The sequence below is a fragment of the Protopterus annectens genome, chromosome 2.part1 (genome assembly GCF_019279795.1).
Source record: "Protopterus annectens isolate FY-2018-M chromosome 2.part1, PAN1.0, whole genome shotgun sequence".
In the NCBI taxonomy this organism is placed as follows: domain Eukaryota; kingdom Metazoa; phylum Chordata; order Ceratodontiformes; family Protopteridae; genus Protopterus; species Protopterus annectens.
The window spans coordinates 1466173370-1466195513 of record NC_056729.1 but is presented as its reverse complement, the minus strand read 5'-3'; the positions used below and the strand labels follow the sequence as shown (position 1 = coordinate 1466195513).

Here is a 22144-nt window from a genome sequence, read left to right as displayed (position 1 = left end):
TTATGATAGGCCCTTTAGGAGGTGAAAGGGGGGTAAAGTTTTCACTGAACCTGTAGGCTAATATGTTGGCAATATCAGTTGGTTCTGTATATGTATTGCCATTGTGCTGTAACTCAGAGCAGATCTGAGTATTGCCATGTAGATTTTTGACATAACTATAGAATGCCTTTTTGTTGTCTTTAGAATGTGCAGCAATTTTGTTTTCGTAGCTAGCTTTAGAGGATTTCATGATGGAGCTCAGTTTTTTGTTGAGGCTGAGAAGGGAGTTTTTTCAGTCTTGGGACTTCACCCTTTTCTGCAACAGTTTTTTCCTTCTGTTGTAGAATTTGTTTATGGTGAGGGACCACCAGATTGACTTCCTTTTTTTGGAGGAGAGCGTCTTGGTTCTGTTTGGTATGGCCCGTTCCATGCACTTGTGTATGTGCTTATACAGTGCATTGGTGTATGATTCAGTCATGCACCTATTTTTCATTTGCATGGGTGTCACGAAGTTAGCCACCTCTGTTTTTAGAAGTCCAAAATTGGCTGTGGGGAAGTTTTTTTTACAGTGGTTTCCTTTAGGAGGGGTGAGAGTGGGTTATTGATATCCATGGTGATTAGCTTGTGGTCAGATCTGACCAGAGAGGAGTTGATTACTGGTTTAGAGCAATGGTCACCCATGTTAGTAATGACCAGGTCAAAGATGTTTCTACCCCTGGTGGGGGTAAGAATGAGATGGTCCAGGACACTGGAATCAATGAATTCCAGAAAATATTGAGCAAGTGTGTTGGTACATGAGTAATTGTTCCAGTTAATGGAGGGGTTGTTAGTCCCTAATATTTTCTAGTGTGTTTAGGAATGTGGAGTGGGAGTCTTGGGACATGGTGGGGGACCTATAGCAGGCTACAACCAGGATTGCAGTTTTACCCAGTGTTTAGTTGTACCTGAAGTATCTCTGATGTATTATGTTGGGCTACTAGTCTGGAGGTGTGCATATCCTTTATGAATATGGAGACACCACCGCCTTTAGTGCTTTGGTCCAGGTTTAGGGACGAAAGATGTGGTATAAATTATAGCCTTGGTAGTACTGGGGTGCTCTCCGGCGCCTTGAACCAAGTCTCGGTCACTGCATAGGTGTAAAATGGCAGTAAGAAAAAGAGCAGTGTGGCTCAGATGCTGCAAGGCAGTGTTCTGCTCAGCAGTATCTTAATAGCAGAGCTGACTGCACTAGACATACAATATTAATTAATAGCACAGATACAGATCCTTTTCAGCAGTGTCTTGTGGAAAAAAGATCCACAGTGAATAGCACAGATTTAACAATGGTGTGTTTAACAGAAAGTTTTCTAACAGTACAGTCGAGTTATACAAAATAGTTGATTTTACAAAATTGACAGTGTTTCCCTGGTGCCAACACTGACTGATTTATTTAAGAGAGGTATGTTTAGTCACCTATGTACCTAGAGTCTGGGGCAGTAGTGTGCAGCTCTGCTTAACCAAGCTCATCAATCTGTAACTGTGTACAACTGGGCTCAAAAGGGACTACGGCGACTTTTCAGACATGTTTGTTTATTTGCAGTCCAACACATTACAGCAGTGGTGTCCAAGACATACCGAGTTTAAGTAACAACCAACAGCATTGCAGGCCAGTAAAAAAAAAAAAACCCAAAAAAACAGAATACTGTATGACCAATATCAAATACATCTAGAAATAATAGCAGTAGTATTTTCTTTCACCAACAGATACCCTATTAAACCAGTTTTAAATGCAGCAGATCTCTGAGGAATAAGCAAAACTTTCAAACCCATCACTGTCGCACACTAAGTCACTAAGCAAAAAAAAAATAATAAAAGTCACTTTGCAGGTGTTTAGATTGTTTTTGAAGCTATATCCAACAGTTAATTTCAGACATGTTTGTCGAGATGTAACACGATATAAAGACATCTACTGTATCCTGCCTTCTAAAACCTATCCATCTATTGTATTGCAATACTGTTTCTTCTGTTATCTTGCATGCTTGTGGCCCTGGCAAAACCTCAGAAGAGGTAATTTAAGCAATAACCGACGACGTGGTGTGGAATATTGAAGATTTACCCACGGTTAGTGTGGTTTAATCACGAGGGTGAAGCCCAAGTGATTAAATAAACACAACCATGGGTAAATTTCAATATACTACAACCACGGAGTCTGTTATTGCTATTATACAATGACATTATTTAAGAAAAAAATACTTACTTTTCTTAAATAATGTCTTTGTATAACTGCGCATTACTGTTCTTCCGCTGGTGGTGGTATACTGCTTCCTTGGGGTCTATATTAAATCATCGAACGCTTAGAAAAGCGAACAATGATTTATCGACCCCATGTAAGCAAAAGCTTACAAACTCGAACGCTTAGAACAGCATTTTTTTTTCCAAGGGAAAAAATCGCTGTTCCAAAAAAAAAAAAAACATTTAAAACATAACATAAAATGGGGGCTGTGCCCCCCACACTCCCCCTACTTAAATATGTCAACTCTGAAATCACACTACAGTAACGAAAATAGCAAAGTAACAGACGCGGCCAAGCAATTTCTTTCCTAGGGAAAGAATTTGCTTATATGCCACTTTGTCATTTTGCCTTTTCGTCTTTTCAAGTTTGACCAAGACACATTCGAAAGAATGCATCTTCGGTCATCTAATAGGAACCCCTTCCTTGTGTTGATGTACTGCGCATGTGTATGGGACTTGTGTTCCTGTGCATACCCAGTACATCAGTGCTTTGAAACGGAAGCAATGGTTGCTCCGTTTTTTTTTTTGTATTTATTTAAAAAAAAAGGTTTTGGACACTTTATACCAAAGGAAAAAAGTCCAGGTGACCGGACCTTTTTCCACTGGTATATTGTGGGATTTACAATGGACACACTGGCCAATCAGTTTGCACGTTTTGGATTATTAATGGGGGGTCATTGTATAATTAGCTACTCACACGTCTGTATCTCAATCAGTTAGCTTCGCTGACATCTGTTTTTGCTCCCTCTAGCTTTACATTCACTATGCAGGAATAAACAAAACTTTCAAACCCATCACTGTCACACACTAAGTAAAAAAAAATAATAATAAAAGTCACTTTGCAGGTGTTTTTAGATTGTTTTTGAAGCTATAACCAACAGTTAATTTCAGACGTGTGTCGAGCTGTAACACGATACAAGGACATGCACTATATTCTGACTTCTAAAATCTATCCATCCATTGTATTGCAATAGTGTTTCTTCTTTTATCTTGCATGCTTGTGGTCCTGTCAAAACCTCAGAAGAGGTCATTTAGCTACCCACACTTCTGTATCAATCAGATAGCTTCGCTGCCATCTGTTTTTGCTCCCTCTAGCATTATATCCGCTATGCACTTTGTGTCTAGATGCAAAGCCAAATGGAGACTATTCCTTCACTTATATTTCCTTCATGTGCTGGCTACTTTTAATCATGACAGATTTGCTCAGTTTAACATGAACTATGGCATGTTTATCTACTGCATGATCTTTCTCACCCATACTTCCTGATAAAATCACCAGAAATCATATCTGCCAGTATTAGTAAACCACCTGGTATTACCTCTAACTCCTCTTTCATTGCTTTTCTTTCAACTCCTGACATTTTTTGTTAATTTCCTCACATTTCTCTTTATTTGCTTGCAGCCTGCATGCTCTTGTTTCTTCTAATTTATTTCCACTTTTTAAACAAGAAAGATGATTGAGCCACAGATTTTTTGAGCAGACCCTTTAAGAGGAAAGATCCACAGATAAGAACAACTTACAATATCTAGAAACTAGTAACATATACAATATGTACTGCAGTATTTTGACATACATAGAAAAACAATATACATTTATAAATTATGTAGCAATGCAATGTTTGAACATAGCTGTAAATATATTTATAAATGTATTTATGTGTGTGTAAAATTGTGAAGCATATACAAGAAATGTAATTATTGCAGAAATGAGTTTAGTCAGTAGTAGATACTTTTTATTACCCATATGTACAGCTTGTAATTGTGAAAATATACTGTTCATTCACAAAAGTACAAATGAAAATAAGATGAATACAGTTACAGGAAATAAGTAGAATAGGGCTTTGGAAGAAAAGTAAAGGGAAAAAAATAGAAGGAAAGATAGGGTAGTATTGTATTATAGAAAGAGATAGAGAATAGTATGATTTGAAGAAAGAATAACATGAGGTGAGAAGGGGGATTTCAGCTTTAAGCAGATTAATGAGCATCTGCTCAGTATTTATTAGGTTCATAGGTAGGTACTAGGCTATCTGCACAAGAGCATTTATAAGCCTAGCCAGAGTGTGTCAGCTTTTGCTGCCCCATTGATTAATTAACTGATCCTCTGTCAAGCAAAGCCAGTGAAGTGATCCCAGGGGTTTATTTTCTGTTACCCATCCACTCGTCAAGGTTTCTCTTGAAGAGTGTTAGTGAGGGGCTCTGCCTAATGTAGTTTGGAATTTTGTTCCAAAGCATGGGAAGTCTCTGTGACAGGAATCTATCCCTCCAGCATGTTCTATTTATTGTTGTGGCGAGGTTTAGCTCACTAGAGTGCGTGGCTCGCAGTGACTTGGATTTCTTTAGGTGGAGCATGTCCATCAATTCTGAGTTGGACATGGCTTTGTAAGTCAGGCAGAGATCACCTCTGAGTAAGCGATATGCCACCGAGTACAGCCAGAGTTTTTTCAGTTGGGCTGCTGTTTGAGGCCAGTAATCCTCTTGCTGAGGTACTTTTGTGGTCTTTCCAACTGTTGGAAAATGTCTTGTGAGGTACATCCCAAATGGGGCATTGTACTCTATGATGGGTCTGATGAATGACGAGTAGAGGGGCACTATAGCCTCTTTATTTCTAGATGCGAACCCTTTAGTAATTAGATGGGCCACATAGGAGGATTTCCTAACTAGTTTGGCAATATGATTGTCAAAGGAGAGATTACTATCTACATGGTTCCCCAGAACTCTTATTACCTTTTCTGTTTTAAGGGGGCTGCCACCTATGTGGTAATTCGTGGGAGTTTTGTTTTTCCCAAATGGGATGACTATGCATTTTTTGGCATTAAGCTTGAGGCCATGACTTTGACACCAGGTGTCCGCCTCCGTAAGGCCCTTTTGGAGGATGTCCGTGTCAGCCGGAGAGTCAGTTATGGCTCCCAGTTTGCAGTTATCGGTGAACTTGGTTAGCCATAGTCCTCCTGTGTTTGCCTGTACATCTGAGAAGTATATGCTGAACAGTAGGGGTCCCAGGACCGAGCCTTCCGGGACACCACTTATGACTGGTTTAGATTTGGACCTGGAGCCCGCTATTTTTACCGTGTGAGTTCTGTCTGTAAGCCAGTTGGCAGCCCATCTCGTGACGTAGGGGTTTATTTTCAGGCTGGTGAGTTTTTCTGTAATACCCGAGTGGGGAATGGTGTCAAAAGCCTTGGCGAGGTCAAGGTAGGCTGTGTGAACCACCTTTCCCTCGTCAATGGCCTTGGTGACTGTCACAAAGAAGTCAACCAGGTTTAGTAGGCATGATCTGCCCTTAACAAAGCCGAACTGGGTGGGGTCATGTGTCTGGAGGTTCCCAATGTCTTTGTTAATGAGTTCCATGATGATGCGCTCCATAGCCTTGCAGACCAGGCTAGTCAGGCTTATGGGGCGATAGTTACCAGGGTCAGTTGTGGGCCCCTCCTTTGTGGAGTGGAATATGTTGCTGTACGCCATTCTATGGGCATTTTGCCTGTGGAGAGGCTGAGGTTGAACAGCGTGTTTAGGTGGGGGGTTAGTTCATTCTGTAGTTCATGCCCTATTGACGCTGTGTTTTTGGCTTTTGAAAGGGCTATTTTCACCTGTGCGTCTGTGATTTCCGGGACACTACACTTTTCCAGTATTGTTGTGGGCCCTTTTGGGGGTGAGAGGGGGGGAGGTTTGCACTGAATCTATCTGCCAGGATGTTGGCAATATCAGTAGGTTCAATATATATTGTGCTATTTTGCACTAGTTCAGTGCATATCTGCAAGTTGCCACTTAGATTCTTAACATAGTTAAAGAAGGCTTTGTGGTAATCTTTTGAATCCTTGGCTATTTTTCTTTTGAAGTTAGCCTTGGATGATTTTATGAGGAACCTTAGTTTCTTACTGATACTGATCAGGGATGTCTTTCCTTCTTGGGATTTGCTTTTTTTCTGAACTAGTTTCCTCCTTCTACTGTATAGCCTGTTTATGGCAGGAGTCCACCAGACTGGTTTCCTTCTGTTAGAGGAGCGAGTCTTGGTTTTGCTAGGGATGGCACGATCAATGCATCCTTGTAAGTGCTCATAGAGTGCATTTGTATAGGTTTCTGCATCTTGGGCAGCGTTATCCTTTAGCATGGGGGCTGTGAAACTTACCGCCTCTTGTCTTAATTAAGGTGAAGTTTGCTTTAGAAAAGTTTTTTACTGTGGTTTCCTTAGTTGGGGGTGGTGGTGGGGTGTGGACATCCAGAGTGATTAGTTTATGGTCTGATCTAACCAGTGATGGGTTGACCTCCGGTGTGGAACACCTGTCGCCCATGTTGGTGATGACCAGGTCCAATATGTTTTTACCTCTGGTAGGGGAGTTTACCAGCTGATCCAGGGCATTTGAGTTGATGAATTCCAGGAAGCGCTGGGCCTGGGAGCTTGTACTCTAGGAGTTTTCCCAGTTAATGGTAGGGTAATTGAAATCACCCAATCTCAAGGTGTTCGGTAGGACCTTCATGTTTTCCAGTGTCTCCAGAAAGGTGGAGTGTGGTCCTGGGTCATGGTGATCTGTAGCAGGCCACAATTTGCATTGCAGATTTGCCCGATGTGAGTTGCACATGGATGATCTCAGAGGTATCATGCTGCGCCACTAACCTGGAGGTGTAGGTATCCTTGATGAATAATTTTGCATGTTATCTTGATAGCTTGATTCCGGTCCTGGTGAAGGGTACTGTGACTATTTATTTTGGTTTAGTACGTCAGCATTTTTATTTGGTTATGAGGAAGGTTTTAGATATTTTAGGAAACATTTTAATTTACCCGTCATTCAGTGCTATAGTTTTGCAATGGACATTGAATTGGAGGACCTGGGGATTTATTAAAGGATCTAGCATGAGCCATGTGGCTTGTGTTAAAAAGAGACATCTCCCATGATGTACCCATGTGCGATTCAGAGAGGTATTTGCCTCTATGAGTTAAGACCTCATTAGGGGCTAATTTGCATGTCTTGGAATTGCATCTGCTAATATGATGTGCAGATCATTGCTGATCTGCACATCATGGTAGTAAACTGCTGATCATGTAGGTAGTAGCATTCCACCCAGACACACACACACACACACACACACACACACACAACAGTCCTAGCACCAGGCACTAACTGTTTTAATTAATATTAATTTGATAACTGCATTATTCCCAGTAGGCTAGTAGCCTCTTTTCAGGGGAGACCCAAGGTGGTATTTATTCTTCCAGGTGAAATTTGGCCATTGCATCAGGGAACTTCCCCTACTCTTTTTGATAGGTGCCATGGGACCTTTTACATCCATCTGAGCTATCATCAAGGCAGATGGGTCCTCAGTTTAACATCTCATCCAAAGTATGGCACACTCAGGAGTACAGTATCCCTCCTTATACTTCACTGCAGTAACTGCAGTTGATCTACTTGGTGTGTAAATAGAACCCACAGCCTTCTGCACCAAAGGTAAGTGTGCTACCTGATGTGCCACTGACACTGCTAGCCTGTCTGCCCTGTTGTGGTTCCCCGAATTCCAGTAATAGTTGAAATGCCATTATGGCAAGTACCTGTTAGGGCCTGGTGGTGTATTGCATCTCCCCACCCTCTGATTCCCCTTCTGCTGTATGTGACAGTACAGCATTTTACTCCTTGATTTATTTGTGGTTTTTAGTGGATCTTCCACCCCTCCCCATCCCTATTGTGATGTCAGTGTCATTACAGCACCTTAACAGTAATTCCTGGTGTCTAGTGCATTCTTCCTGATCCCTTAATGCCATTGGTGTAGATATTGCACTGTCAGTTAGAGTCATCCCTGGTGGACTAGTGCATCCCATCACTCCCCTGATCCCCATACAGTGGTCATGGTACTTACAGTGGAACACAGATATTTGGTCATATTCAGTTACTACACTGTGGTGGAGATGACCATGCTGATCTACAAGGCTGAGCTATTTCTTGAATTACTTGGCCGTGTAACTGCCTTTCTGGAAGCGGTTCCAGGGAGAGTGCACATGTGTAATTAGCATATGCCTCCCAAATGCCTCCTTAGGATTCAGCATGACCACAGGACCAGTCCTTCATGGTGTTGCATATCTTTGTGGTAGAGGACTGTGCAGCACTGTGTTATGGTGGTTGTTGAGTCAGGAAAAGGGATTGCACATGTCACAGTACCTTAATGAATACCACCTGGAATTACCATGATGTTTCATAGATTTAGCTATGGCTAGTAGATTTTTTGTTTGTGATCTCACTTTTGTACGTGAATTATTTCTTTTTAATAAGATTGCTGATTGCTGGGTATTTGGTTTCTACAAGATGTTATAGAGCGTTTTTAGTTGTGAATAGGTATAGAGTATATTTTAATTCTAGCCAATGCAAGCAAATGAGTACATTTCCAATCAATTTAGGACATTTTTATAGCAGTTTTTTAGGTTGTTTATATGAGCTTAATGAATATTAGTTAGAATGGTTGAGGCATAAGATATACTTGAGATAGATGTGGTTTGGATTTATATAGAATGTTAAGCTTTGTTTTGTTTTCTGATGTGACATAACTTTATATTGATCAAATTTTATGTTGTAATTAGTGATGACTCCCATTAATTTGCTTTGCTTGCCTGTTCTGTAAGTGCTTTGCTACAGGATGTTATAGTGGAGTCTGCTTCAGTTTTGTACATTGTGTTCAGCAGCAAATAGCTTTAATATTCAGCCATTTTTCAAATATATTAAAAGTATTTTACATTTCATTTTGAAGCTGACTCATGATTATCATCTGGACATATTAAAGTGGAGTTGTGAGCATGAGAGTTGCTTCATCTTCTATTATGTACCTGTTATTTATGAAAATGTTAAACAAAAGTTGGTTGAGAATTGACCCTTCAGTAACCCCTGATATTGTTTGGAATAATGAGTGTGTGTATTTTCATCTTACTAAGATCTGTTTAATGTTCTGATACTTGTATTTGTACTGGCAAGTATACTTAACAGTAGGTTATAAGAGACTGTAAAATTGTTTTGACAAGTCTCGGAGGACCTCTTTTATAAATGAATTTTGCTTTTTAGTAAAGTAATTAAGGCTTCTGGCTGGAAAGCTGTAGGGCATCAATTGAAGTATAACAACCACATTTTGAATATTGTATGACACTCTGCAAGCCTCTTCACATGCAGAACCAGCACTCATTTTATTCTCACTTGGTCTTCCCTTGTACTTAGGTCAAAGATAGGTAATGCAATATTTTTAATGTTTTGGTAACATTTCATATTTTTCTATTTGCAGGAGTAGAAAAACTTAAAGATGTGGAGTACCTTGGGACAGTGGCTAGCATGTGTCTTAATTCTGACTATGCAGCTGCATTGTTTGAAGGGAAAGTCCAGCTACACATGGTGAGTACTATATCAAAAACTGACCTGACTTTTTATTATATTGCCACAAAGATCATATACATACTCTCACATAAATGTATATATATGTACAATGCATGAGGATGTGTAACCCTTAATGTAAAATTTAGCTAGTACAGCAATATCTTGCATCTAGTCCATCATAATTAATTCACTTGGTGTATTACTACTATTGTTTCTGGTTTCAGACTGATGATTTAGAACTGACAATGTGTTTCCTTGCTAATTTTCTCCTAGGCTTATAGAATGCAGATTTTGGGCTTGCTGATAAAGCACTGTTCAACTTATTTGAAAACTATTGCCAAAGTTTTGGTTAGGATAGTGGTGTATTAGTTACTGGAACGTTTTATAGCACTTTTCTTCGGGTTGTTTCCTAATATTCCAGTCATGACTAAAGCAGTTGAATCAGTTGATTCTAGTTTGATTGTCTGTACTGTGTTTGAAAGCACTGACATGCTCCATTGAAAAAAGATTTCAATATATTTGTATGAATGGTGTACCTACTTATCAAATAATAGTGACAACCCATTCTCTGTTGTTTCTTGCCACATTTATAAAAAAAAAAATCTTTCCCAGGCTTAATTCCTGATTTCAGCTATGTATTGTCATGGGTATGTTGATTCATTGATGCTGGGCCATTTACTTTCTGAATTTTAAGACCTTGTTGCACATTGTAAATTTGATGAAATGTATTGTTATGCTATTTTGTTTATTGTGTATTACTGTTAAGTTGATGGTGATGTGTTATAAACTGTTAGCTGCTTAAAAAAAGTCTTTCCACGAGATGTTTTTATTTGTGATCTCACAGTGCTTGACAAAAATTCCATGACTAGTATCTGGAATCATCAGGAGAAATTTTGATGCTGTAAAATAAACATATATTTTGAAGTATTTTAGTGAAGTAAGAAAGTATTTAAAAAAACACAAGTGATGAATAATATCTGGCAAACATTCAATAAGTTTAAACATTTTGAGTAGCTGCTTTTTAATTTATTTTCAAGTATACAATACATGTGTGTTCGCATGTACATTTAGCAAGCTCATTTACAGAGTGATAATGCAGTATAGTACCAAATGTAATACAGATGAAAAGAAGCTAAGCAAGACATGCATTTACAGAGTAACTCAGTGGACCCTGCTGTCCAGCTCATAACTCAGACAAAACCAGCAGTTGAGCTTACAGTATTTTTTCCCATGAGCTACTAACTTGGCTTCATCTTTTAGTATGTGGCTGATTCCCTCAATTTCCATTTAAATATGTATATATGTAATCAGTTGATTTAGTCAGACACAACTCCAAGACTCTTCTGAGAACAGACATTTGTGCCTAGGAAACTTACCTAGTCAACCAAGAAAAATTATGTTGAAAGGCAATAAATAAATATACCCTATTTATTTATTTCTGGGGGGAGGAGGTGCCAACAATTACAAATCCCAAGTAAGCAAAGCATGGCACAAAAGTAAAGTAGTACACTAGTATGTGATATATATTGATAAATAGATGTTCATCGTGTTTCACTGTTGCAGTTATTACAATTGGGTTATCCTGCTGGCAGGCTACCCGCAGTCGGCCCGAGTTCCAAAGTCTAGGTCCGGCGTCGGTTGCTGTCACCTACTCCCTGACGTCAGTGCACCAGGAGTATAAAAGATGCAGCCGACACCATTTTCTTCAGTCTTTCTTGCCGCGCGGTGCCTGAAGCAAAAGCAGTTCGCAAGTGCCGGTCGGCCGACTCCTGAGATTTTCATATTCAAATTTCAGATCCGAAGTTTTCATTAAAGCTAAGTATCCCGTTGGGGAAACTTTTTTCTTGCTCCAGACCGATGTCAGAAAAAGTTAATAATTGTATTTCTTGTGGGAAGCAAATACCTCATAAGGATTTTCATTCTTACTGTATTCCTTGCCTAGGCCCTGACCACGACGTTGCTAGTTGTCTGTTTTGTGCTAGATTTAACCAACGCACTATTAAGCGTCGGTACGATTTTGCATTTCATTACTTTGGCAGCAGATTCAATTACATAATGCCGTCGGAACAGCCGATTACCGGAGTTTATAGAAAGCACAAAGAAAAAGAAAAGGACAGGCATCCGAGGTCCAAAACCGACGACGAGGCTTTGGTTAGGCCTGTCGCCGGTTCTCAGTGAGGCGCTTTCGCAGCCCCTGACGCCCGTTACCTCAGAGCCACAGGCCGCTTCTGACTCCCACGTGGAACTCGGAAACTATTCCCTCAGATGGGTCCAGAGCTGCTGAGCAGGCATCGGCTTCTGAGGGTGTTTTCAGACCTACACAGTTATATGTAAAACCAGCTTCAGCTACAAAGGCAAAGACTAAAGCAGCTGTAAAGAAAAAGAAACTCTATAAAGAAAAAGAAACAAGTACAGCATTCTCCTGGACAGGCCTCCATGCCTAAAAAACAGATGCTTAAAATGGCTGAAGACCTAATTACTTTGATCAGGGGTTCCCTCCCCCTCCTGATATGAGGCCTAGGCAAGAGATAGAATATGAATCTTCAGATCAGGTTTCCATTTCCTCTGATTCCTCTTCTGAACAGGAATATTCCCTTTCTCCCTATGAGGATTCTGATGCTGAAGAATCTATCCCTTCAGCTTCTCCTGAGGATTATTCTTTTGGGGAGACCCTCCATACTATGAAGGTGCATTTCCACTGGGAGAGCCAAGATTACTCAGAATCCAAGAAAAGGCTCAGAGACTTCCTTTTATTACCTCAGCACAGGCCCCTTGCTCTTCCTCCTGTTTTAGACATTGTAGGTGATGTATTTTCAGAGTCCGGTCTGTCTCCTGACTCTCTACCACCAGTTCCTGTTAAGCCAGACAGATACTACAGGGTTCCTGATTCACATAAATTTCTTTACAAAAACCCTGCTGCTGACCCAGAAACTATTTCTCAGGGTCCCAAGGGGGTCAAGGCTTCCACTGCAAAAAACCCTATCCCCTCTGATAGGGATTCAAGGGCCCTGGACAGATGGGGGAAAAAGATTTACACTTCTGCTACCTTGACTGTAAGAGCTTTAAATTGTCAGTTTCATATGCTTAAATATCAGCAATATCATGTCACTGCTTAAACAGAAAATGTTCGCAAATTCAGAATGTGCAGAAAACAAAGAAATGCAGGATTTATTGCATGCAACTGAACAAGTGGGAAAGCATACTTTGCACTGTGGTTTTGATTCTCTAGAGGCCTCCTGCAGGGCCGCAGTTACAGGTTCTGTCATTAGGAGACATGCTTGGTTAAAAGAACAGAATCTGCCCAATCATGTCAAAGCAAAACTATTAGATGCTCCATTACAACATGATATCTTGTTTGGTGTTAAAACAGAAGAGGTGTTGAAGAAAATGGAGGACAAAGCTTAATCTATGCAAACAGTGAAGGATTTCTTACAGGTGCAGCCTCCCAGATTTAGCAGGAACTGGCCTACAAAGAATTGGTCCTTTCCAGTGTCATACAGGCCACAAAGAGGCAGATACAGATGCCCCAGAGACAGATCACAGCCCCAAGGCTCACACAGGCCTAAACAATGGGGTGCTTCTACCTCCAAAAGTGGAGAGGAAAGATCACAGCCTTACAGGAAACAGTCTCAATGACTTCCCCCTGCCAGCACCAAGAACTTATCTTCTGGCAGCTCCTTTGGGGGGAAAACTAGCACTTTTTTCACAAAATTGGCACATGATCACCCAGGACAAATGGGTCTTAAATATCGTATCTCAAGGCTACAGGTTCCACTTTCACACCCTGCCAAGGCCAAACGGTATGCCAGACCTGCCACGCAATCAATGGGCAGAGGCACAAAAACAAGTTTTATCTCTCATGGACATGAGAGCCATTCAGGAAGTACCACAGCAAGAGCAGGGACAAGGATTTTACTCAAGGCTATTCTTGGTACCCAGAAAGGACAAAGCCTGGAGACCAATACTGGACCTGTCTATCCTAAACACATACCTGGATATTCCAAAATTCAAAATGTTAACTCTGCAGCAGCTTCTGCCCATGCTGGGCAAGAAAGCATGGCTTGTGACTTTAGATCTAAAAGAGGCATACCTGCATGTCCCAATCAGACAATCATGCAGAAGATACCTCAGCTTTATAGCTGGCTCAGTGCACTACCAATTCTCTGCACTGCCCTTTGGCTTATCTGCTGCGCCCAGGGTTTTCACAAAATGCCTGGCACCAGTAATTGCATTTTGCAGACAAAGTGGAATACAAATATATCCTTACTTGGACGACTGCCTTATTCAAGCAGGGAACAAGGACATCCTACTACAGCATCTGGCATTTGTAAAAAGTTTACTAACAGGTCTAGGGTACACAGTAAACGAAAAGAAATCAAAACTCGTACCCTCTCAAGAGATAATATTCCTGGGTGCAAGCTTAAATACAACTGCCCAGATGGCTTATCTCATGCAAGACAACACAGACAACTGACTACTTATTTCAAAATGTTTGCAACAAAGACCCAGTTATCTGCAAGAAAAATTCTGCAGGCTTTGGGCTTCATGGCATCCTGCAGTATACTAATTCCATATGTAAGACTGCATATGAGGAAACTTCAATGGTATCTAAAAAGTGTTTGGACTCAACATTGCCACAGCCTGGAAACAATAATTAGCCTCATTCCCTGCCTGCAACAGGAGTTTCGATGGTGTGCAAAAGCCTGTCACCTCAACCCGGGACAGCCATTCACCTTACCCACGGCCAGGCAGACATTGACAACAGATGCATCAGATTATGCCTGGGGGGGCCCATATGGCGGGAAGATGTATTTAGGGCACATGGTCCGCAAGTCAAATGCATCTACATATCAATCAAAAAGAGATGCTAGCTGTTCAGAATGCCCTGACAGCCTTCAAGGATATACTTCATCCAGGACAACTACTGATAAAGACGGACAATACTACAGTCATGTGTACATAAACAAGCAGGGGGGCAGACATTCTTACCCCCTCTGCAGACTAGCCATGAACTTGTGGGACACAGCACTGACTTACCAAGTACATCTGCAAGCACAATTCCTGCCAGGAAGGATAAATACTCTGGCAGACGAACTAAGCAGAAACATAATGGATCCCCACAAGTGGAAATTGGATCCACAAGTCTTCAGCATGATAACAAGGAACCTATTTGCCTCCCCTCACAACTGCCAACTACAGAGATTCTGCACAAGGACTTATCACAAGCAAGCATGGAAAGTGGATGCTCCATCTTTCAGCTGGAAAAACCTAATAGTATATGCCTTTCCTCCTCTGCCTCTCCTCCCCAAGGTACTCCTCAAGGTCAGATAAGAGAAGCCAAAAATGATACTGATTGCCCCAGACTGGCCCTGCCAGCACTGGTACCCACTCTTAAAGAGCTTGTCTCAATGCCCAGCTTGTACATTACCTCAAATTCCTCACTTATTGACCCAACAAGACAGTATGATAAAGCACAGCCAACTCAGGTCCTTAAACCTGGCAGCATGGCGAATAATGTAGCCATTCAAAACACAATAAAGCAGTGATGGATGTTATTTTGGAGGCCCGGAGGCCTAGCACCAGAAAATCTTATGCAGAAAAATGGAAGAGATTCTGCGCTTGGAACCAGGCACAAGGTATTGACACGACTGTTCCAAATATTCCTCAGATTTTACAATTCTTAACTGAGATGCTGGATAAAGGCCTTTCCTTTTCATCAATTAAAATTCATGTCTCTGCCATTTCAGCTCATTACAATACAGAATCACCTATTTTTTCTCATCAATTACTAAGTCAGTACCTCAGAGGGGCCAAAAACATAAGACCTCCAAGGAGAGCACCAATACCATGGGATGTCAACTATGTCTTGGAAAAACTCACACTGCCTCCGTTTGAGCCAGCCTCTGCAGCTGATATAAAATTCTTATCCTGGAAAACAGCTCTGCTCCTAGCAATTACCTCCGCTAGACGAGTCTCAGAGTTACAGGCACTCATGGCTGTGGAACCTTTTATCATTTTCCATCCTGACAGGGTTTCTCTAAGGACAAACCCTACATTTATGCCTAAGGTAGTATCCAGTGTGGCCCTCAGCCAAGCAGTTCATTTGCCTACTTTTTAACTTAACCCACAGAATAAGGGTGAGAGACTTCTGCATTCTTTGGACATTCACAGGCTACTTGGACAGAACCAACGTTTTCAGAAAGACGGAATAACGTCTAGTAGCATATTCTGCAGGATCACAAGGAAGGCCTATCTCAAAACAGACTATTTCAAAGTGGATAGGCCACTGTATTCATTTCTGCTATTCACAGCATGGCAAATCAGTGCCTAAGGGCATTAGGCCGCATTCAACCAGAGCAGCAGCCACTTCAGCAGCCTTCCTCAGAGGAGTACCAACCAAAGACATCTTAGAGGCTGCAACTTGGAGTTCAGTGCATTCTTTTACAAAGCACTATCACTTACCTCTCTACTCTAAGTCCAGGGCAGGTTTTGCCACTGCAGTTCTGCAGGGCCTGATAGCCTCTCCTAATCCTATTTAGCACCAGCCTCCCATCCTTAGCTTTGGGATTCAACCCAATTGTAATGACTGCAACAGAGAAACACGATGAACATAGTACAGTTGTGTACCTACCATAAATGTAAATGTTCGAGTGTATTCACTGTTGCAGTCCAAGTTACCCTCCCAACATCCCCCTTTTTACCTTGCTGGGACTTATCTGTACTTCTCTATTCTATACAACCTATGTGGTGTATTTGCTTGTAGATGAAGGAAAAGTTGATTTTTGTATATGCATGCTTTTTGGCATACTTTAGCCTACCATTTTAGGGGCACCTGACATCTGGGGCAAGAAAAACTGAAGACAATGGGGTCGGCTGCATCTTTTATACCCCTGGCGCACTGACGTCAGGGAGGAGGCGACAGCAACTGACGCCGGACCTAGACTTTGGAACTCGGGCCGACTGCGGGTAGCCTGTCAGCAGGATAAGCCAATTGTAATGACTGCAACAGTGAATGCACTCGAACATCTACATTTATGGTAGGTACACAACTGTACTTTTTAAAGCAAATGCCCTAAGTACAGTGGCCTGTATATCATTTGATGCACAAAAGTTCTAAAGAAATCATTTGGATTATAGACCTCATGGAAGTTATTGTACATATCCTGTCCCTTTTTATTTATTAAGTCTGTTGACATGACATGGTGCCAAGTACCTGCCACAACTGAATATATATAGGTTCATAGGTTCATACTAGGCTATCTGCCCAAGGGCATTTACAAGCCTAGCCCATAGTTTTGTGGCTTACGCCACCCCTTTAGTATGGGGAACTATACCCATTATTTTGCTGTGCCTCTGTTGAGCAGTGACACTGAGGTAATCCCTGGGGTATATCTGCGATCTCCCATCCATTGGTCAAGATTTCTCTTGAACAAGGCCAGCGAGGTGCTCTGCCTCACATATACCGGGATTTTATTCCACAGCATAGGGAGTCTTTGGGTGATGAATCTATCCCTCCAGCACGTCCTATTAATAGCCGTGTCGAGGTTTAAGTCTTCCGCCCTTGTGGCTCTGACAGATCTAGATTTTTTGAGGTGAAGCATATTCATCAAATCTGGGTTTGACATGGCCTTGTATGTTAGGCAAAGGTCACCTCTGAGCAAGCGTAGCGACTGAATAGAGCTGGAGTTCTTTCAGTCGGGCAGCATAGGACAGATGTTTGAGACCCTTTATCCTTTTGGTGAGGAACTTTTGTGGCCTCTCCAGCTGCTGCAAGTGTCGGGTCAGATACATTCCGAATGGGGCATTGTACTCAATCATTGGTCTGATGAGTGATGAGTATAGGGAGACTATGACCTCCCTTGATCTAGATGAGAATCCCTTCATGATAAGGTGGGCAATGTAGAAGGTCTTCCTAACTACTTTAGCTACATGGGTGTCGAATGACAGACTACTATCAACCTGGGTCCCCAGGTCCCTGATAACTTCTTCTGTGCTCAGTGGATTGCCACCTATTTGGTAGCTAGGGGTAACCTTGTTTTTCCCGAAGGGTATGACTATGCATTTTTTGGCATTTAACTTTAGGCCATGGCTCTGGCACCAGTTATCCGTTTCTGTGAGACCCTTCTGAAGGATATCAGTGTCAGATGTGTTTTCTACTATGGCCCAGTTTGCAGTCATCTGCAAACTTTGTCAGCCATAACCCTCCTGTGTTTGCTTGTACTTGGAAAAGTAGATGCCAAACAAGAGTGGGCCCAGGACTGAGCCCTGTGGTACACCACTTGTGACAGGCTTTGAGTCTGACATGGCGCCAGCAACTCTGACCCTGTGGGTTCTGTCACTCAGCCAGTTTGCAACCCATCTTGTGATGTATGGGTTAACATTTAAGCTGATGAGTTTTTCAATGATACCCGAGTGGGGTATTGTATCGAAGGCCTTCGCCAGATCGAGGTAGGCTGTATGGACTGCCTTTCCCTCATCAATGGCTTTGGTGACTGTTTCGAAAAAGTCAACCAAGTTTAGAAGGCATGATCTGCCTTTGACAAAGCCAAACTGGGATGGATCCAAAGTCTGCAAATTCCCTATGTCTTTATTTATGAGGTCCATTATGATCCTCTCCATGGCTTTGCAGATAAGGCTTGTCAAGCTAATGGGCCGGTAATTTCCAGGGTCGGTGGAGGCACCGCCTTTGTGAAGTGGGACCACAGTTGCAGTGCGCCACTCCTGGAGTGCGTATCCAGAGGTAAGACTATGATTAAACAGCTGTCCTAGCTGTGGGTTTAATTCCTTGTTGAGTTCGTGGAGCACACAGCCAGGGACACCATCAGGTCCCATGGATGCTGTGTTTTTTGCTTTGGAGAGAGCAGTTCTCACTTGGGCGTTGGAGATGTTTGTGCGACTGCAATCGCATGGTTTAGATATCTCTCCTTTTGGGGAGGGGAGAAGTTTGCACTGAACCTGTCAGCCAGTATGTTGGCAATGTCTGTAGGATCAGTAATCTTCACATCATTTTGAACTAGTTCTGAGCATATCTGGGAGTTTCCTCCCAGGTTTCTAACATAGCTAAAGAAGGCCTTATGATTTTCTTTTGAGTCTTTAGCAATTTTTCTCTCAAAATTTGCTTTGGATGATTTTATGAGAGCTCTTAGTTTTTTACTTATAGTGATCAAGGGTGTCTTACCTTTTAAGGATTTTGCTCTATCTTGTAGTAGCTTCCTCCTTTTGTTGTAGAGTTTGTTTATGGCTGGGGTCCACCAGACTGGACGCTTGCCTTTGGTACAAAGAGTCTTTGTTTTGCTTGGGATTGCCTTATCCATGCAGTCCTGCAGGTGCTGGTAGAAGGCATTTGTAAGTGATTCAGTGGCTTGAGTACTGTTTTCCATGGCTCGGGGCCTTAAAGGAGACCACACTAGTCTTTAGAAGTGTGAAGTCGGCTTTCGAGAAGTTCTTTACTGTGGTCTTTTTTATTTCAGGTGGGGGTGGGATGAGGACCTCCAGCGAGATTAGTTTGTGATCTGATCTCACCAGTGGGGGGTATACTTCCGGTGTTGAACATTGTGCTCCCATGTTCGTGATGATGAGATCAAGTATGTTTTCTCCTCTTGTGGGGATGGTGACTAGTTGTTCCATGGCATTTGAGTTTATGAATTCCAGGAACTTTTGGGCTAGGGTGTTTGGGCTTGAGTAGTGTTCCCAGTCTATATTAGGGTAATTGAAGTCACCTAGTATGATGGTGTTTGGTGATGCATTTATCCCTCTAGTGTTTTCAGGAAGGCCATGTGAGGTTCCTGAGTTTGTGAGGGTGGCCTGTAACATGCTACAATTTGCAGAGCAGTCTTGCCTATGGTTAATTGCACCTGGATGGTCTCCGATGCATCGTGCGTTGCCACCAGTCTTGAGGTGTGGGTGTCTTTGATGAATATGGATACCCCCTCCTTTCTTGGTATTGTCCGGATTTTGGGGCCAGAACGCATGATAAGAGGTAAAACCTGATAGTGCTGGGGTGCTCTCAGGAGCCTTGAACCAGGTTTCTGTCACTGCACAGACATCGATGTTCTCCATACTGAGAAGGGCCTCGAGTGCGTGCATTTTGAGATTTAGACTTCTGGCATTGAGCAGCATTACCCTTAGTTTTTTCCTTTTTGTGTTCTAGGGTGGTAGGTTTAGAATTTGAGCCTTGCCTAAAAAGGCACTATGGGGTGGCAAGAGCCTTTGCCAATATCCGGAATCCCAGGGTGACAGGTGCAAGCCGTCCCTTGCGAAGCAGCGTGGCTTGTCCAGCATGTCATCCCAGGCAGACAGACATTGGATCCCCTTTGAATGACACCAGAGTTTAAGCCAATTGTTAAAGCTGATCATCTTATCTCTGTATTATGGCATCATTCTTGGTGAAGGTAGGATACTGCTCAAGGTCAGGGTCATACCTGCCTGGGCTACATAATCAGAGAGCTCCTCAATGTCTCTTTTCATGTAGTCCAAGGAGGTACGTCTCAGGTCGTTTACACCAGCGTGGGCAATGACTGAGTCGTATTTGTACCTGCTGTTGAGAGACCTGAGTGCTTGCGTTATGTGGCGGATTCTAGCGCCCGACAGGCAGCTTACTGTGACCTTCTCCTTACTCAGTCTGGTGAGCGGGACGTCAGTGTGTCTGACTATGGAGTCACCAATGACTAGTGTGTCTGGCATTGTGTTTGGCCTTAAGGGCTGTGACTGTTTGACACTCTGACTGTGAGGTCTATGTGTTGCAGGTGTTGTGTTCTGAGGTGGTGGTTGTTTGGGTGTCTGCTTTGGTGGCCTCTGCTGTTTTGGTAGATTTTTGATCAGAGCCGAGTATGTCTTTGTGTGTTTATGTGTATGATTTGAGGTTGTGATGGTACTGTGTGAGACTGGGTCTATAGTGTGTGTGGTAACCTTCTCCTCCTGACTGGTCTTGCCAGTCCTATGTTGAGAGAGCTCAGCCTCCAGTTTGGCCGTATAGTTGCATCTCTCGCATGTATTTGTGTTTTGTGGGAGGAGGAGAGGGTTGTCTGTGTACATGAGGCAATTGTAACATTGCCTCAATATTCCCAGGTTCACCAGCTGAGCAGGAGAGGACACTGGCAACTGATCCCTCGACATGCTAGAAGGACTAGACAAAAAACTTTAAAAGAGATTCCGGGGGATGTGGGTGACCGAGAAACGGGGGGTTGCCTTTTTGGGGTGCTATCTATAAGAGTGCCGTATCAAGGTAATAAGTACTGTCGGAGCAAGTGCTAGGTTTAACAGATAGAGAAAAGTCTACTTGGAGTCAAGTAGAGATGATCTTTTTAGGTATTAGAGAAAGTGCTAGTAACAGGGATGCTTAAAGGTAAGATTGAAAAGAATGCACTCTGCAGTGTGCACTAGAGAAGTTAGATATGAAAGTAGGTAACTTGAGTTTTACCTGTTTAATATATATATATATATATATATATATATATATATATATATATATATATATATATATATAAATGTGTGTATATATATATATATATATATATATATATATATATATATATATATATATATATATATATATATATAAAATGTGTGTGTGTGTGTGTGTGTGTGTGTGTGTGTGTATATATATATATATATATATATATATATATATATATATATGTGTGTGTGTGTGTATATATATATATATATATGTATATATATATATATATATATATGTATATATATATATATATATATATATATATATATATATATATATATATATATATATACACACACACACACACACACACACACACACGCAGAAATGAAGAAATATGTTTCTGTTAAGAGTTTCTGTGAAACTATATAAGTATATTTCTGTTTGGAAATGTGATTAAACTGCAACATTATCCCCTTGCATAAGGGAGGCAACTCCAATGAATTATCAAATTATAGACCTATAGCCATATTATCACCACTGACAAAGATCATGGAGAAATGCATTCATAAACAGCTGTTAAACCACCTAATAGAAAATTTACTAGCCAACTGCCAGCATGGTTTTAGACCATTTCATAGTACCACCTCTACTCTTTTATCTTTCACAGATTGTATTAATAAGAATCGCAGCAACGACACGTTATCCTCAGCCCCCTTTATTGATCTTTCAAAAGCCTTCAATATGGTTAACCACCACTTACTCATTAATATACTCAAAAACCTGTCTCTAGACACACTGGCTATTCAATGGTTCCAATCATACTTAGACAACAGGCAGCAGGCTGTCCTATGGGGGAACAACCTATCCTCCCACCTCCCAGTTGCCTTTGGGGTCCCTCAAGGCTCCATATTAGGCCCTTTCCTATACTCTCTTTTTATAAATGACCTATACTATGTTATACTTCAAGCTACTTATATCCATTGTGCAGACGATTCCACACTAATGTGCTCTGCCACCTCGCCATCTGTCCTGCAGTCCATAACCCAAAATGTGTTTAACATAGTCGAAAAATGGCTTCTACATTGATGCCTCATTCTGAATCCCAAAAAAACAAAACTGCTACTATTCACTCCCACACGTCGGGCCTCCCCAC

The 22144-nt window shown here is 41.7% G+C and overlaps 1 protein-coding gene across 1 annotated transcript in view; it reads left to right on the top strand.

The window, feature by feature from the left end:
- The window catches only part of WDR19 (WD repeat domain 19), a 3663919-nt gene that overhangs the window by 895797 nt on the left and 2745978 nt on the right, over nt 1-22144 (top strand). Inside the window, exon 13 of the mRNA XM_044062937.1 lies at nt 9502-9608. Coding sequence (XP_043918872.1) covers nt 9502-9608 — 107 coding nt within the window. The remainder of the gene's footprint in view (nt 1-9501; nt 9609-22144) is intronic.